Source organism: Ambystoma mexicanum, chromosome 1q, assembly GCF_040938575.1.
Source record: "Ambystoma mexicanum isolate Mex_15411 chromosome 1q, UKY_AmexF1_1, whole genome shotgun sequence".
Classification (NCBI taxonomy): domain Eukaryota; kingdom Metazoa; phylum Chordata; class Amphibia; order Caudata; family Ambystomatidae; genus Ambystoma; species Ambystoma mexicanum.
Window position 1 is genome coordinate 983,132,193 of NC_090922.1, and position 18,264 is coordinate 983,150,456.

Genomic DNA, 18,264 nt, shown 5'->3' on the forward strand with positions numbered 1-18,264 from the left:
CGAGGAGTGCGCAGCTCATGCCAGATTCTCCCATTCTTTAGATGGATGGGAGTTCATATTTCTTTCAGGGATGTTTCTCAATTCATACTGCTCAGACGTAGGATTACACAGTGATTTGGAAGAGACTAAGCAAGATTGGTTAAACAGTGCTGCCGGTCCCACATTGGAAAGTGCTGCATAATTTTGCATAGCGGACTGAGCATCGCTGTAACCCCCTTGTCTTAGAGGCATACAGGAGCCGTGAGCCATATTGATTGGCTCATGACCCAGCCCATTCGAGGTAGGGGGATCAGTTTGTTGTTTTTCTATCCCAACATAATCTTTTGGAGGTCTAAATACTTTAGTGTTATTAGGACATCCTTCTATATTGTCATTATTCTCAAGTAAATGCTGCTTTGTTACAATCCAGTTAGAGGTGGCTGGGAATCTTACTCCCTGCCTGCTCGAATCTTCTAACAGATTCTTTAAAGCTTGTTTTACCAAGATTTTAATGTTCTCGCTAGAAACCAGGGTGGATGCCAATGAGGGCGGAGGGTCCCCCCCTATGTCCCACTCCCACTCATAGGTACGCCTAGAGCGTGGGATTCCCCTGCATTAGTTGCCTCCCCTGAATTTGGGATAGGATCCACTCCCCTTAACCCTCCAGATAGTAATTCCCCAACCTGGGCCTTTTCTTGGGGTACAGGGGTGGATGGTATAGAGGGGGAATGAGGGATAGAAGAGATGCCCTCATTTTCCCCACCACTGCATTGACTAATTTTAGTTTTTGGTATGAAAAATAGCTTAATGTCCGTATTATCAACAGGACCCGTTGTTTTTTTTATATTTATTTGCTTTGTTTGTAGTATTTTTTAGCGAGGACTGAACGTCACCAGAATATTTAAAACCCTGAGGGAGTTTTCCCCCCATTTGACCTTCTTCCATTATTTGTAAATTCTTTTTGGGCATTCGCTTTTTTACTTGTTTACGTGCCTGACTGTGGCCCTTATGGCTCATAGCCTCAATCAGGGTATCAGAGGCATCCCCATAATCACCGTCCTCCGGGGCCCTGGGCTCCGATGGACACTGGACACAATCATCAGATACAACCAGATTGATTTTTTTTGGGGTTCCCAGTTCTTTCAGCTCTAGAGCTTTTTTGCTTTCCTCGTCAAGTTGTGAAAAATCAATACCACCCTCCACGGAGAGTCCACATATATCTTTCAAATTGGAGTTAGTGTTGGCAATTTTTAAGACAGGTAAATTCTTACTTTTTTTTCTTGGTTTTTGATAGAAATGTGGCCCTGGCTGCCCTGCATTTGAGGGCCCTAGCCCTCATTTTCTTCTCTCTGCGCGAAGTGTGCTGGTTAAAGATGGTTGCACATTCTGTGGAAGAGTCCCTGTCCCTGGGTCCCCCTTCATCACCATCTAGATCACCTCCTTCCTCCAGTGCCCTTAAAAGTGCCAAGGGGCTATCTATATTGGTAACTGGCAACAGGGCGTCGGAGGGACTTTCGCTAGTTACCAGCTTCACTTCTAGCCTTTTAAAGTTAGTGTTCACTACAACAATACTCTCCTCTAGGTTTTTAATCTGGCTACCATTTGTGGTCACCAGAACTTTAAGCTCCGCATACAGCTCAGTAGAGCAGAGAAAGAGTCGTTGTTCCCTTTTGTCAGAACTTCTGCATAGGATTTTGGACATGCCACAATCTCCGATTCTGTTTGCGAGGTCTGATCATGGCAGTAAATTCGATTTTGATTTTGGGCTTTACAATGCTCCAAAGCCAAAAGATAGCCCTCCAAGTTACAGATCTTCTCTGAACTGCCTAATATCAAAGATCTAAGTTCTTGGATGTCCAGGTGGGTCCTCTCATGACCCTTATCAAGAAGATTTAGTTTAGAATCCTTGAATGTGGCATAAGTTGAGGCCGTATCCTCTGGGTTAATGCCTTCAAAAAGAGGTCCTATGAGTGGATCAGTTGGTCCAAATGACTGGTATTGTATGGGGGATGCAGGATTGAGGATTTTAAGGGGTTGGCAGCCTGGCTACACAGCCCCTCTCCCTCCATATTATATGGCCCTTTTTCCTTAACCCCAAAGTTAGTGCCAAAGGATTGCTCATTTAAAATGGTGATCGGAGGGGGGACACGGAAGCCTCATCAGTAGCTTCATGTAGATGCACGTTGTCATAGCCCCCTGCTCTGGTCCTAGCAGGAGTAGACGGCCCCTTAGATAAGCGGACCCTTCTATCTAATTCTGCCAGTACAAACGGCGCCAGAAGTGAGGTGTCAGCCCCAAATTTCAATTTTGGCTCCCTCATCTATCTTCCCCATTGAGTGTCTGCCCAGATTTTCCTGTACACTCAATAGGCTTTTCTGAGTTGGGGCCGTAGTTGGGCCTAAGTTTGTGCGTCTGACCCCTGTACTCTCTTGCACCTGTGGAGTAGAAGCTGCACCTGCAGTGTTCGCCATACTATTCACCGGGAGCTGATGGTCCCTTAAGTCACTACAACCATTTGGTCCCTCATTCGGTGAACGATAGGGCAACTGGCCCCCAATCGGAAGGCTATCCATAGTAAACACGAACACAGGTTTGGCCAATGAATACATTTTTTTTTACCACCTGAATAGGTCGAACAGATCGGCGTTGCAAAGCGTACCAACCATGCTCCAGCAACACAGTCAGAACAACCGTTCTTGTTTAGCCAGGAACATGAAAAGCATGATCCGCGCAGAGGCCAGCATGCAAAATCTCAAAAAGAAAACCCCTTACAGCTTGATCATTAAAGTATGTCGTGGGTCTTACAATATGATCATAATAAATGTAAATATAAAATACTAGCAAACATATTTCACATTAGCCCACTAGTATCTCATCGCCCCACAGAACATTCAGACGTTCCATCCCTTCTGAAGTTCACTTCATCTTTTTACAGTCAAGTACGGTGAATAGGTATACGGTGAATAGTGTTAAACTGGAGGTAAATGTGCCAATTTAACACCCATTTTCGCGCGCGCTAATTGCACTAAAAATGAATACCCATTACCGTTCAAGCCTTGATCCGGCGCTATTAGCGCCGGACCGGGTGGCAGTAACGCTATTAGCCCGGGCAGTATCCCGGCACTAATACTGCCGGGATATCACCCAACTTGTGATGAGGCCCAAAGTATTTACTGCATTTTTACTTATAAATAAAATGCAATAAACACTTGCAAAATCTGTCAAGGGCACAGGCTGTTAAGGGCCAGACATCCTGAGCATTAGAGCAGGTTGATTTCACTAAGCCTAAGCCCCCCTTACACAGCATTAAAGAGTCAAGGGGCATCTGGCACGTTTTAACTATTTGCTGTTTGGGTATTACAATGAAATTGCATTCAAACTCAGGTTGGCTTTGATCCTATTTGTGCTCCATGGTCCCTTTGCCTGAATGTTGCCCTACCAACATATCTGTTTTACTATCTCAGGTTCCATCAATTGCAGTGGCGCAAATTTCCATAAATTACAAAAACAATCTGTATTTGTAATTTGGTCGAATGAAGGATTGAAATCAGTATTGTCTTCCATTTTCCGGTTTCTCGTGGTGCATCAGACTTTGCTTGGTGTGCAGGAGGGCAGTAGCTTCAATCCAAATATAACACTTACAAATCAGGCAATCCCAAAGGTAAGCAGGCTCACCTTCTGAGAAGTTGCAATGTGTCCACACAGGGAAAAGGAGAGAAAGCTTGAGTATTTTGCCTTGACAAAACCAGAAAACACCACCCTTGGTAACAGGCTCAGTCAAGGAAGTCAATGGACTCATTATTGAAATATAGATTGTAGTAAAGAATTCTGGCCCAGGAAGATATCTGAGAAGAAATATTCTGCCCATGCACCTTCTCTCTCCTGGATGGTTAAGCCGTAATGCCTATTGAATGCTTCTGCTCAATAACCACAAAATGTGAGTGATAAGGATGGGAATGCCTATCACCAAAAAGCAATCACAACAATCGTGATGATCCACTTGCATGTTATGAGCTGTCAAGAAAACCTAATCAAGAAGGTGGACCAAACTATTGCCTTTCAGTGGAAGAGCAGCATGAACTTGACACAAAATGACCTGGCATAACCCTTGACCTTGCAATAGATCAGCAACTCTGGGTCCCCACGGGAAACGATCTTTCAAACTGTTTGTCTGCATTAGTGGACCACTCCCATAAGAAATATGATACTGCAATCTCACAAAGGGCAGATTAACAAAGATTTGTTGTTATGGTGGGAGTTGGGTCCCTTGTATCTGCCGATCATGTTACTACACAAAAATTCTTGATACCTCGAGTAAACAGGAGAAACACCCTGTAATATCAGTCAAGTACAAACATCTGGAACCTGCCTAAAATGTGTGCAACACTCTGGAATATTATTATTATAAATGGTGAAGGCCAAACGAGTTGTGCATGTTAGTGGATAGGTTGCAAGCAGATATAGCTTCTTGAAACACAAGCATAATACCGTTATGCAACGGAGCTGATGTTAGCCGAGAACCTTTAGACAATCAATCAGAGAGGACTTCTTTTCTTTGGGCGAATTCAAAAAGGACTTTGGTGAAAAATATGAAGGATCAATATTTGGTTGTCAGCGTTGGGTATGTATCATTATCTTGATTTCCAGAGATAGATTTTTGAAGATACCACAAAGTTATACATTCTCACTTGCGCCAAACCAGAAAAGGTTATTTTCCCAAATTACAATGGTGAGAGACAAGTAGTGATTGCCAGGCTAGACAAAGGTCAGTTTAGATGTGTTTATCACAGTGTTTGCATTCTCTCTACACGTGTTTCACCCTTTTCAAATGTCAAAAGGATCTTCAGGAGAGTTTCAAGTCTCTATTTTTTTCTTGGGCAAATTGAGTAAGAAAAATAAGTGTGCTAACCTTTTTCTTGCATGGTAGAAGTGTTTGCTACAGGGTCCAGTAAGGATACACTGGTCTGCTAATAGTAGAAATCTTGGACAATCGTATCCCTTCAATTGAAGCAGATAATCCAAGATTTCTACTATTACCAGGCCAACCTGCCAGAACTCCTGTCACGAGGTCAAAGGTACTCATTAATTTAGCAGTGCCTAATCTGTCAATTAGCTCATCTGCCTCAGGTATGGGGTGTGCATATTTCTTGGTAACCGAATTGAGCAATCTATAGTCCCCACTTCACTCTTCCCACTACTGGACTTTTTAGAGCTTGTCCGTGGGTTCTGGGAAGACTCAATAGCCACCAAATCCAACAGTTTGGTGACTTCCTCTCTGATTGAGTCCTTTACCTTGTCAGGCACCTGGTGAATGCTGCTCTTCTCCAGCTTAATCTCTACAGTGTCAATATCTCTTGCCCTACAAACCCCTGCTGTGAGACTTCCTGCATCCAGAGGGCTAAAGCAGACAGGACTCCTCTTTTTATCATGTGATCCACTTTGAACTGAATTTGAACAGTGTTTTCAACTTTCTTACATCCAGGACCCACGTGTTACCTTTAGCACTCACCTTCAAACTTTGAACTACTGTTGCTGCATCATTGGACCAGCTCAAGCAAGGCCTAGCACTCTTCTAGAAAACCTGCTTAAGTTGGGGGGGCAGATACTGAAAATACTCACCTTGCCCTAGAGCACCCTGCAGTGGGAGCCCCAGCATCCAGAGGGCCAAAGCAGCCAGGTCTCATGTTTTCATTGCTTGAACCACTTCAAACTCCATTCAAACCGTATTTGCTACATTTGATCCTCCAGGACCGCAGTGTTAAATTGGGCATTCACCAGTGAACTTCGAACTGCTATTGCTGCATCATTGAACCAACTTGACACTGCATCCTCGCAGCGGAGCCTGATCACCTGTCTGGTTCGAACACCAGCACAGTGTGCAGGTGAGTTTGAGCAGCTGCATCAAACCTCCAGGAATTTGCATTGCAACCCGACTCTAACTGCTGGATCATCCGATCACTCATCGGCCCGAACCAGCGGTATTCATTCTTTCGAACCATACTCAATCCTCCAACATCTCCTGATTATCCATCAACATGCATCCCTCAACGCTGCTTGCAAACTGCACATAACACTGCTCAAAGGTGACTTGCCACCTGGGATGAATATGACTTGCCGCACTCAAACCCAGTGTGATCCCCATGCGTTCAATCAAAAAGTCTGGTATGACCCCGTTGAAACACCTAACTACTGGAATCAGGCACGCTTACGAGCCCAGGTCGTTTGCTCCATTGTTTGGGGTCCAGTGACTTTTTAAGCCGTTGTGTACCTTTTTCTTCAAGAAACCTTTGAGTGACATTATCACAATTGCAACTCTTGCCTTTTCTGTCCCTGCTAAAGTGACTACATCTATTTAATCTGCATGTTCTGTATTCTTTTATAAGCGTGGGTTTTTGGATTGTTTTTAATAGCTAGGTGTGTACTTGATTTTCTTAATTAAAGTAAATATTTGTGTATAGAATCTCGATTGGTCAATTTTTTATTTTTTATTTTGGAACTGCAGCACTATTGCTGTTTGGGTTGCTACTGTCTCACATTTGCACCCCTTCTAAGAGTATAGACCTCCCTTGACCCACATTACCACAATTACCACAAATGCAAAAGAAGTATATGGGTTGACTGGCCCTCATTCCGAGGTTGGTGCTAGTCATGGCGCAATTAGCGCCATGACTAGCACCAATACCGGTACCACCACCGACTTGGTGGTATGGGGACTTACCGGTCTATTCTGACCTTTGTGGGACCTGTAAGTCCCCATTTGAAAAGCCATTCCCCATTCCCATTTGAGCCCCCATAGGGCTCAATGGGAAGGGGGGAGGCATCAATAACGGTACCACAAATTGTGGTACCGTTATTGACCCCGGTATCCCTTTGCGGGTCCCGTCCTTAATGCCTGGTACTACAAGGCATTAAGGGAGGGACCTGCAAAGGGACCTCGGAATAGGGCGCAAAGGGATTACCGGCACCGGTGTCATTGCCGGTGCCCGGTATCCCTTTGCGCCCAGGTCGTAATGATTGTCACTGTGTCTGTTTATACCTTTATGATTGGGATCACTGTTGGTGTGTAGACTTGTGCAGGCTGAGTCGGCAATTTAGCCTCTACTCATCCTTGTTCTCCTGCAGAGTAGGTGTCATTTCATCATTGGTGAGCATAACTGTTTGGGTGACTTGTCCACAAATATGCCTAAGAATGTTGAATATGGAAGAAACAAGTGGCTGGGTGGCTGCTTGAAATTGTGAATGGATGTAGTCCAGTCATTAGGGAACACAATCCCAACCATCAACTCAATAGTTGATAAATGTACATCATCTTCCTTTACGACTGTTCAGAGGTAGACACTTGCCAGAAGAGGGAATTAAGAAGCTCTGCTGGCAAAGCTGCAAGTCTTGGGGAGGCTTCCTGGCAGAAAATCTCTGTCTAGTGAGTCGGGAAACAAAAATCCCTACATTACAGGTTGAAAGTACATCTAGTGCTTATTCCCCAGTGCTAATTTGAGACAGAGGCCTGCAGTTATAAAACCAACGCAAGATTGATACTATGACAACACTAGTGCACAGTGCCTCAGAACTAGGACCCGGGAGGATAGGTCAGTAGCAACATGCTCACCTTGGAAGCAAGACGACACAGAGCAACACAGGTTCGATCCCCAGGTCTGAGCTTTAAAACCTCTGGGTATTAAGCACGTTATAAATAACTTACCATATCATATCATCCTACCATCACCAGAGTCATGTATCACCTTGACAGAGAGTCCTACAGTATGTGGCAGTAAATGTGAATGAAGTCTTTGGCCTCTCAACCATTTCAAACTGCACACATTGTCAGTTCCATCCCCTAATATGTAAATCAGACATCACTTGGCCATGGCCTGGGTTGCCCAAGTAATCCAACTAAGTGGTTGAATTAAGAATCAAGCATTTTGCTTGAGGAGTACCCCAGAATATATGGATTATAAAAAAAAACTGTATTCAGTCTCTTAACTGCTGCAACCTTACAATTGACTCTAAATCTAACAGTTAGTGAGTCGTGAACCACTAAACATTGTTTTGGCCTTTTAAACTGGCTTTGTATTTGCATGTATATTTTAATTGCATCAAATTTAAATGAATTAAAACCTCATCCTGAGCACAATAGTCCCTTTTATTCAGTATGATGTTATGATAAACTGTACCTTCAAACACCTCTACAGTCTACTCCTGAGAGCTATACTTCACAACACAAGCCCTCATGCCAATAAATGAGCAATAATTAAGCAATAATTTCTGAAGGATCCCTGTTTGCCCAGTTTGTCCCACGGACCATCAATTATTTCATTTATTTGTATTTTATTGAGCATTTTCTAAGGCGCTTTATACAACATAATTAAGTTTCAAAGCGTCACATGGTTAAATGGGAAGGGAACATTGAAATAATAACAATGGCAAAAACAGTAATATATAGTTGTGGTCCTACTAGGCCTTGTGGCATTTGTCCATGCAAGTACATTGGGAGAAGTGCAGGGGACGGGGATGGAACGAGGAACAGAGGAGTACACACGTGCTAGAGGAGGGCCGGGGACGGAAGTGCTAAGGGCAGCCAGGAGGAAACCTCAGGCTAAGTGCTGATATGATATGATATGGCATTTATAACACACCTGTTCACAAGAGTTTCTAGGCGTGAAACAAGCGGGATGTGGCACCACCAAGAAGGGGCCTGCAGTGCAGTGGGGGGGGAGGTGGGAGTGCTGGTATTGACAGGGAGGAAGGGCCTGGCATCATGTGAGATTCATGAAGATCAGGCCACAGTCACAGCAGCAAGGGGCTGATTAGCTGGGAAGGGAAAGAGGTAGAGAAGAGCAGAGTTTAGAGCAGTTTCCGAAACTGAAGGAGATCCTGCTCAAGTCTGAGAGGGGCAGGGAGGCTGTTCCAAAGGGAGGCACCAACCGAAGAGAAAGATCTGCCCCCCACTCTCTGCTTGAAAAAGAGTTTGACAGTAAGAGAGTTGGAATTAGAGGAGGATAGGGCTCTAGCAGGAGAGTATTTGGGGAGTGAAACTTGAAGATAGAAAAGTCCCAGGCCCCAGATGCCTTGTGGATGATGCATTGGGTTTTGAATTCGATCCTTGCAGCCACCGGGATCCAGAGATTTTAGGGCTGAAGAGATACAGTCTATGGGCTTGAGGCCAAGGATAAGTCTTGCAGCCCTGTTCTGGATTAGCTGGAGGGGGCGAAAGGAGTTAAGAGGGAGATTGAGAAAGAGGCTGTTGCAGTAGTCCAGCCTGGAGAGGACCAGAACTCTGGAGACATTGAGTTTCTGGGGAAGGTGAGAAAAGGAAGAATGCCTCTGAGGAGGTGGAGCTGGAAGTTGGACTTCTTAGTAAGGTCGATGATGTGAGGGGTGAAGGAGAGAGCGGAGTTGAAGATGACCCTGCAGTTTTTGTCCCAAGATGGTGAGGGTAGAAGGCCCAGAGAGTGTGGCCAGATGGTAGGAGGAAGCGAGGGTACAGGTATTCCAATGAGGACGATCTCTATCTTACTGGCATTGAGATAGAGATTATTCGCTGCACGCAGTGCCTGAATGGCTGACAGACAGTTAGGGATGAGAGAGGAGGAAGAGGAGGAAGTAGAGGGAAGTTTGAAGGAAAGCTGTGTGCCATCGGCATAACACTGAAAATGAGGAGAAAACAAGGAGATCATGTGAGCAAGAGGGGCGAGATAGATATTGAAGAGCCATGGCAATAGGATAGAGCCCTGAGGGACACCACAGGTAGAGGTGGTGGTGGTGGAGGAGAAAGGGCCCAGTTGTAGCTGGGAAGGCCGGTTAGTGAGGAAGGAGGGTGTCACTGAGTCATTTTATGATCATGGAATGGTTGACCATGTCAAAGGCAGAGGAGAGATCAAGGAGAATGAGAACAGCAGCAGAGTTGGAGTCGGGATTTGCAAGCATGGTTTCACAGGTGTTCAGGAGAGCAGTTTCCGTGCCTCTGGACACCCGGAATCTAGATTAATGATCATGAAGGCAACCAACAAGATCAGTGTGGAGGGTCAGTTGGGGGAGAACCAACTTTTCCAAAGGTTTACCATGGAAGGGGGTAGTAGAGATAGGGTGATAGCCGGGCAGGGGGGTAGGCAGACAGCTTTTTTAGGAGAGGGTGCACAAGGGAGTGCTGGAGGGATAGAGGGAAAGAGCCAGTGGCAAAGGAGTGGTTACAAAAGTCAGCAAGAACTGGGGCAAGAGAGGAAATGTTGTCCTTGATGGTTCTGGAGGAGCAGGGGAACACCTGTTTGGAGGAGGCCTTTATTGAGTGGTTCACTTTAGAGACCTCATCCAGTGCTATGAGCTGGAGCCAGGAAAGTGAGGGAGTGGGCAGGAGGGGGACCAAGGGAGGCAGGGGAGCAGGCGTGGGAGAAGAGATGGGATGGAGGAGAGTGAGGACAGAATGTCCTGAGTTTTGAATGGGAAGTGGGAAGCCAAGGCAGTGCAAAGTGACTCAGAAGGAGGGAGAGGGATGGCGACTGCAAGTCGATTGACAAGATCCTTCCAGATTTTGAAAAGTTTGGCTGTGTTGTTAGTGGCTCCAGAGATTTGGGCTTGGATGTGGGTCCACTTCTTGGAGCAGATCGTAAAGTGATATTGCTTTTGAAGAAGGGGGCAGGCCAGTTTGTGAGCGTATAAGCCCAAGGTCTGCCACTTCCATTCAGCAACTCTGCACTTGCGTTTCAGAGATGCTAGATTGGAGTCATTCCAGCTGTTGTTCTTGGTGGAAGGTTTTAGGCGGATCCTCACGGCGGGGGCAAGGATGTCAACGGTGTTAGAGACGGCAAGGTGCCGGTAACCAAGGATATTGTTAGAGGGAGAGTCAGGAGCGAGGGCGGGTGGGGGTGGGGTGTTTTATGAAGGTGGAGGCAAAAGCAGCAACTGACACTCGCTTCATTGGTTGAATGATAGAAAAGGACAGTGCAGGGGGTGGCTCGGATATAGGGCCAATGGGCCCCAGGTGGGAGGAAAGACGAGAATGGTCAGACAAGGAGAGGGGGGTGAATGTCACCAGAGATGAGGACAACAAGAGTGCGGCTGGCAGAGTGAGTCGAGCAGAAGCACGACTAGTGAGAGAGAGGAAGTCACAGAGGACCCAGAACTGAGAGGTGAATGATTCAAGAGCGTTGAGGTGGATGTTGAAGTCACCAAGGAGGTGGAGTTTGGAAGAAGAGGTTGAAAGGGATGAGGCAAGGTCATCCCATTCAGAGAGGAAGAGGGAGAATGAGGCTCTGTGGTCTGTAGATAGTGGTGACGGTGAGCGAGAGAGTAGACAAGACCCCAAGCCTCCAAATGAGGCATTCAAAGGAGGAGTAGGATTGAGTAGGTATGATGGAAGCAGGGACCCACTCAGGGAAGATGAGGGCCACTCCACCTCCAGGCCTGTTGGGTCTGGGATTGGAGACGATTTTGCAGCCCTCGGGAAGGAGAGTGTCAAGAGCAGTGACAGAGCTGGCATTGAACCACATCTCAGGAAGAGCAAGGATGTCCAGGTCAAAGTCTTCAAGAAGGAGACAGATGTCAGAGGAGTGTTTGACAGCAGTGCGAGGATTCAGAGTAGCTAAGTGAATCTGGTTACCACCTTTCAAGGTTTTCCGAGGGGGTGTACAGGGAAGTGGTACTCCCATCAGTGGGGGTGGAGAAGTGAGGAGAGAGGAAGCAGGGGTGGCAGGAGAAGGGAGGATGTTTATGAGAGAAGGCAGGCACCGGTCGAGAAGGGGAGAGTAGGATAGTGCCATTGTGATAGACACTTATGATACACTTAGCGGATGGGAAGTATGCAAGCAGTACTTTCCACCTGGTGGCACCATTAATGGGTGAGGAGGAAAAAGGTGGAAGAGTGGAGACCAGCTGGGGGTGTTCATAGTTCAGAAGAGGGGACAGTGAAGAGGATGTCAGTAATAGTTTGCCTGCAAGTGGCATTGACATTGATGTCAGCGATAGGTAGGCTGGATTACAGTCCAGGAGAGCTTTGTTCAGCTTTTTTCTTCCAGACTTCATGAGAGAGGTAAGATAAGTGATAGAATAGCAGTTAGAATAGATAGGAGAGACGGAGAGTGCCCGGTGATAGAGGGGAAATGATAGATAAGCAGTGGAGCTGCACAGTGCACAGGAATTCACAGAGTGGCTTAGCAGTCAGGAAGGCACAGAGGAGGAGGTGTGGAAAGGAAGGCAAACAGAAGAAAAGGCACACATAGATTAGAAATTTTCAAAAAAGCACTACAAACAGCACAAAATGGAGGATGCAGTGATTGAAACAGCACACTAGATTCGAGACAGCAACATTCTGAAACAGAACTGTTTGTGCCTTGTAAGCTTGTTTGAGACACTTAGGATGACTACTTAGAGAAAATACCAGGGATTCTAGCCACTGGCCTTATAGCAATACAAATACCTTATTGGCCCACCAGGTGTTGCCTGATGGGCAACAGCCCCAGCAGGCTTAATTGAAGGTAGATTGGGTTTTGAGTCCACACTCTGCCTGCCAACCAACATATTAAGGAAGGTGACATTATATCCTGTGGTTTTCATATCTCTGTCAACTCTTTCTCAGACCCCAAAGATCCATGCCTCTCAAAACATTCAGCACTTCAAGTAGAATAATAGCTTGAGCAGAAGTGTTCACCATCTTCCTCTCAACAGCCATTTCCTGATTCCTTGTTGTGCATGATGCACAATCTATCTAAGTGTGTTTCTGTGTGAGATAGAGAGGGGGCGGGAGACATAGGCCCTGATTCATGGAATTATTTGCACTGAAAATAGTGTAATTGCACACCAAACTGCGTGCGTAATCCCGTTCATCGATTCATGGAATAGAGTGCTCGGGATATTCCCTGGACTTGAGTGGATTTCATGCAGGCTCGGCACGGCTCTGCGAGTGGATGAGTGTATTGCGCGAGACTAGATGCAGAGTGTGGGCGAGGCCTGCGCAGAGGGTGCAGAAGGGTGTGGAACTCTGAAAATGAGGAGGAACAAGGGAAAAAGTGGGCATTACGAGGGACGGCCATAGGCAGTCCATAGCACGCCCACAAATGCGCATGACAAAGCGTATTCATGGATGTGACTGCGCCACCTACCGCTTGTGAAATGCCTACGCAAATCCCTCAATCTCTCCGCCACCCGAAGGCAGGCATAAGGACACTTGCACATAGGGTTTGCAGCGCAGAGGTGAGTTTGCATGTCAGATTTAGGGGTGCATGCACATAGACTTTACTATACTTTACTTTAATAGATATGTATCGCGCACCACTGACTGGAGGCTTAAGTCTAGACGGGGTTCCATTCAGACTTAGGGGTGCAAATGCTGCATAGTGGGGTGCTGGCCGGTTTATGGGAGTTTGCACGCAGTTTTTCAGAGTTTGACCTGAGTTACGAAGTGTCACACACATGCTGTCGGTGTGCCGGCAACAGTTACAGGGGACCCTTCGCAGGATCCCTGAGATGCAGGCCTGCTTGCGGGCGTTGCCACGTACTGTTTGTAGGGTGCGTGTATTTGCGCCAGGGTAAGCGCGCAAATGTAGCTGTTCTGGCTGTTTATGCTTTGCGTGTCAGGGGCGTTCTGGGGCTGACTTGTGAATACGGTTACTTTCCATGAATACACGGGGCACGCATTTTTAATTCTGCGTGAAGGCTCGCGCAGTGATGTTCTTGGCGCGCTGCAATTGTGGGACAAATGTGCACTTTCCATGAATCAGGCCCTAAGAGAGAGAAAAAGAGAGTGTGCATGCCCGGTTTGACAGTGTCAAAGTGACTAAATGAAAATGGAAACTATCTGTGGAGACCAGTGTAATAAATGTGGCAGTGGGGCATGTTTTGCCTTCTCATGCTTAGCCCTTTTTTTGCCTTGCTATGCCTTTGATGGTTTGTTATGCCTGTTTCCCTTGGCATCCCTTGCTGAGCCATGTTATGCCTTGCTGTGAGTGTGCACCCCTCACTGCCTATTTTCCAACTCGTACTGCACATATCAACAAGCCATTAAAATAGCGCAAAGTGAACACCAGCTAGCAGCCTACTTTCTCCTGCACACACTAATAGAATTCGACGCTACGCGAATGTGTTGAGGCGATCTTGTCTGTTTTAACAGTATGCTTTTGCCCTCCATTTTGTAAATGTAGAAAAATCAGTGGAGGGTACCCATAAGTATAAAAGTCCCGACGGTAGGTAATAGGCGCCATGCAATTACCACGGCTTATTAAATTATCCACAAGGTGTGAACACGCAACATGAAAGCTTTCACAATTTGCACAATCTAGGTATTATGCATGACAGAATGGGCATTTGATGCGCTTTTGACACTGTTCTGCTCCAATTTTAAGGAGAGGACTGTAGATTTAATTGCACAGAAAATGACTAAACAAGTGGCAAAAAAGATGTATGTCATTTTGCAAGTCCTGAATTGTAAAAAATAAAAAAAAACGCAGGTGTAGAACCAAAGTCTAAGCGAGTCACTCTTTAGTGTTACACTCGAGCTTGTTTTCATTTGTAAAGACGGCGTAGGGGTATGGAATTGTAATTGGTTATTTATAACGCGCTTATTACCCAGAGATCCGGGCCCGGGATTGAACCTGTGTTGTTTCCACATCGATTTGTTTCCAAGGTGAGCGCGTTGCGCCTAAGCTATCCTCCCTGAACAGAATATGTTTTTCCGCTGTGCATTTCTCTTCCACTTTCCAATAGCACATGGTTTAATGACTGCATGTAAATTCATTCTGGCATTAAATCATTTCATTTATATGGAATCTGCATATTTTAGCAGAACCTAAAAGCATAGGAATCCATTGCGATTGCCTTCAACTAAGGGTACATGATAGGCAGCATTTACGCTTCCCGCAAAACGGAGTTAAAAAACAAGGCCTTAATGCGATTTGGGCAGTTTTTACTCTTTGGTATTGCACTCAGTTGTGTAACTAATTAACATGTCATGGTGAGGTCCTTGGATGTCAGGTACATGTAATTAGCAGTCAAAATAAAATTACCGCCTTGGATATCAATGAAAGCACCAAGAAAAAAAAAAAGTTTAGTAGGAACGAATCTCATCTTAATTATATTGCTCTTTTATTTAAAACATGTTTGTGTTGCTACTGGATTGCCTTCGTTTTTAATGATTGATTTCAAACAAGCATTGGCTATGTTTTCTGAAGTAATTTGTTGTCTTAAAATATATTACCCATACCTTGGTGGATTCATTTGAAAAGCATGATGATGTGCTGACTACGTGTCCCTTTTTCTGTTTAGGCTGTTGGGTGGCAGTGCCACCTAGAAGCCGAAACGATTGCATTTGGAGTACAGATAGGGAGAAATGGAATATGAGAGGAACACAAAGCTTGAAGGTGTTGTTTGGTTATTTGCCCAGCCATTGACTGCCCATGGCCATGCTCATCCCTATGGATATTGCCTCCCAGTTCCTGCCCCCGCCTGGCCAAAACACCTCGGCTTGGGAACTCTTTGAGCTCACTTCACTCAAGCCTTTCCATCAAACTTTGCACACGAAGAGCCTGTCAGAGTTCTTTCAAAGCAATCTCCTGAGAGTTAATGACTTAGTTGGTGCTGTAAACATGGCACTGGTGTCATCAAAATGTCTTAACCAGGTCTGCTTCAGCCACTCGATTTATAAGCACTATGTGTGTCCTTTACTGAAGTCCTGTTAAAAACAATAATTGGCAAAGCTAACAGTTTTGACTTGTATATCAGTATTGGGCATTTGCCAGGCACTGCTATTAGATGCCCAGGTACTTGCATCATTCTGTACCTTGTACTATCAATAGCCAGTTAATACCCCTATGGCAGTGCCTGGTGCCTGGGAAATGCCTTCCCAAGGCCTACACAAAAACCCATACTGTTTGGCATTGCCAATGATTGTTACATGTTGAGCGTGCCCTGGTCAATTATGCCATACAAGTGTCAGTGTGGCGGTGGGTTCCTTCCACTTCTTCCAATGCAAAAGATATTTTAACAAAATGTTAATTGGAAGCACATGCTCCACTCTAAAATGCAGCACCGTGTAACTATCCCATGGCGTTCCGCATCATTACACATCATTACGACCCAGCATCATTAACTGCCATAGCCAGACAAGCACCGGCCTCGAACCCCACACATGGCAATTGCTCCAAGATTAACCTGCTCAGCGATAGAATTGATGGATAGTCCTCTCTGCCTATGCAGACATGTGCTATAGAATTACGCAATTAGCTTGATATGCAATGCCACGTGTGATGTGATGCGTATCATTGCAGTAAAGGCTATAATGCGCTCTGACTTTGCTGTGCACTGTAAGACCAAGGACTGTCAAACGTGAACAAGGGCCGTCCAGCAGGGCCCACCCAGACATGGCATACTGCTAGAGGGCTATACCAATGAAAGCTTCGTGATGTACACATGCTAATATTTTAACATGACTTAACAAAGCAAAAAGAAAGCAAACAGAATATGTTTATGTTCATATAAGAATCTTTAATATTGTGTTCTGTAAACGTGAACACCGATCCGACTTTTGAGTTCAGTGTTAATCAAACATATTCAATGTGTTCAAAATATTAAAGTAAGTCAAATAGTATACGCAAAATATAACATTGCATATGTTATGGTATGTGAAAAAGAAGTGCCAATACCTTCATTGCTTCAAGGACACAAATGTAAAGCCATGATGACACTTAGAATTGATTCAAACAAACATATCACATAATGCACACGATATGAAAGGCCACCTTTTGTGTGAATTAAAACGCTGAGCATGTATTGCCCTCCTTTATGGTGTTGACTTGAGTTGACCAGAACCAAGAGAGTGCGGGATGTTGTAAAGCACTTCTCCAATCCTCACATTACTAAGGTTAAAAAGAGCTGCTGTCAGTTTTACAGGCTTAATATGGCCCTTTACTCTTTTGCAGCCTCTCCATCAGCTGGTTTCAAAGGCTCTCAGCGGTGCCCATGAAGATGACATGACGCTGTCGCTGAAGGCACTCGGGAATGCAGGGCAGCCAGCATGTATCAAACTCATCCAGAAATGCTTGCCGGGATTTTCGTCCAGTGCTTCCCAGCTTTCTGTCAGTGTGCAGGTGGATGCAGTCATGGCTCTGCGAAACATCGCCATGAAGGACACGAGAAGGGTGAGTGAATGCCAAGGCCCTCTGATGGGTATGCTGTTTCTCCTTTACGGAGTGCCTTGGTGTTACATGTGTATTCTGGACAGTTAGTCCACATTTCATGTAAAAAAGCTGAAAATATGGAATGCAACCTTCATTGTCATGGGTTATCTTTACTATACTGGTGTGGTGTTACTCAAGTTTAACAGGCAAACTATTTTGACTATTTGATAATTAGATCGGCCACTAACGGTTCATGAAGTCATACTGTAAATGTGTGTTAAAGCAAAGAACTGGGCCAACTCTCACTTTTATGTGTCGATTTGGGAGAAAGGTGGTATTGCCTACTGTGCAAGTTTGCAAAGTGCTGGCCCACACTGCAATGTTATATTGGGCAGAGTTATGAGGAACGTGTCAGTGTTACATCTGGAAATATGGGCAAGTTTCTTTTTTTTAAACTACCAGCCCCCAGAATAGGCTCTCAGTATCTATGTACTTTGAATTAGGTCTGCATTCCGTTTATTATGAGGGTTGCCTTAAACGTATATTAATTTATTTACACCGTAAAGCGGTGAATGAATTAGCTGTCCATAAACAGGTTTTATTGGAACTTGTTGAAACAACCGACATCAGGTCGATGCCGAGGTCCATCTCAGAGATGCAGAAATAAGCAACTTTGATATTGCTGCAGCAGCATATTAGATATTTATGATAAATGGGCAATGTGCCACTTTTTATCCAACTGGATACCTCCCCTCTAGAGCCCTTCACTCCTCTACTTCCAACTCCCTCAGGGTCAGTCGTTTTTCAAAGAAGCGAGTTGGTGGTAGATCTTTGTCTTCTGCGGGGCCTCCCTCTGGAACTGCCTACCTGCCACCTTGAAACTTGAGGAGAAGCATCTACGGATCCGGAAGCTCCTCTTCGCCTCTGCCTTTGCACCTCTTTTCCCTTGCTGATCTGCTTTCTCTCTCAGCAATGCTGCACCCTCTTCCCTTCTGGCCCAGGTACCTGCTGACCCTGCCACCTTCCTGCACTGCCCCCTGGCCACCCCTTGCCCCCCCACTCTTTGTTTGCACTGATCAGATACTCCCTATCTGACTAACCTTGCACTTGGCTCTCACAGGCTGCATTAACACTGTTTTGGATCACCATATTTATTTATTTATTTACTTATTATTTATCTTGTCCT

At 45.4% G+C, this 18,264-nt stretch overlaps 1 protein-coding gene across 1 annotated transcript in view; it reads left to right on the plus strand.

Annotated features, from left to right (window-relative positions):
- Nucleotides 1–18,264, plus strand: part of LOC138559733 (vitellogenin-like) — a 1,213,840-nt gene that overhangs the window by 428,224 nt on the left and 767,352 nt on the right. The window contains exon 11 of the mRNA XM_069642739.1: nucleotides 16,881–17,099. Within this exon, the coding sequence (XP_069498840.1) occupies nucleotides 16,881–17,099 (219 nt within the window). The remainder of the gene's footprint in view (nucleotides 1–16,880; nucleotides 17,100–18,264) is intronic.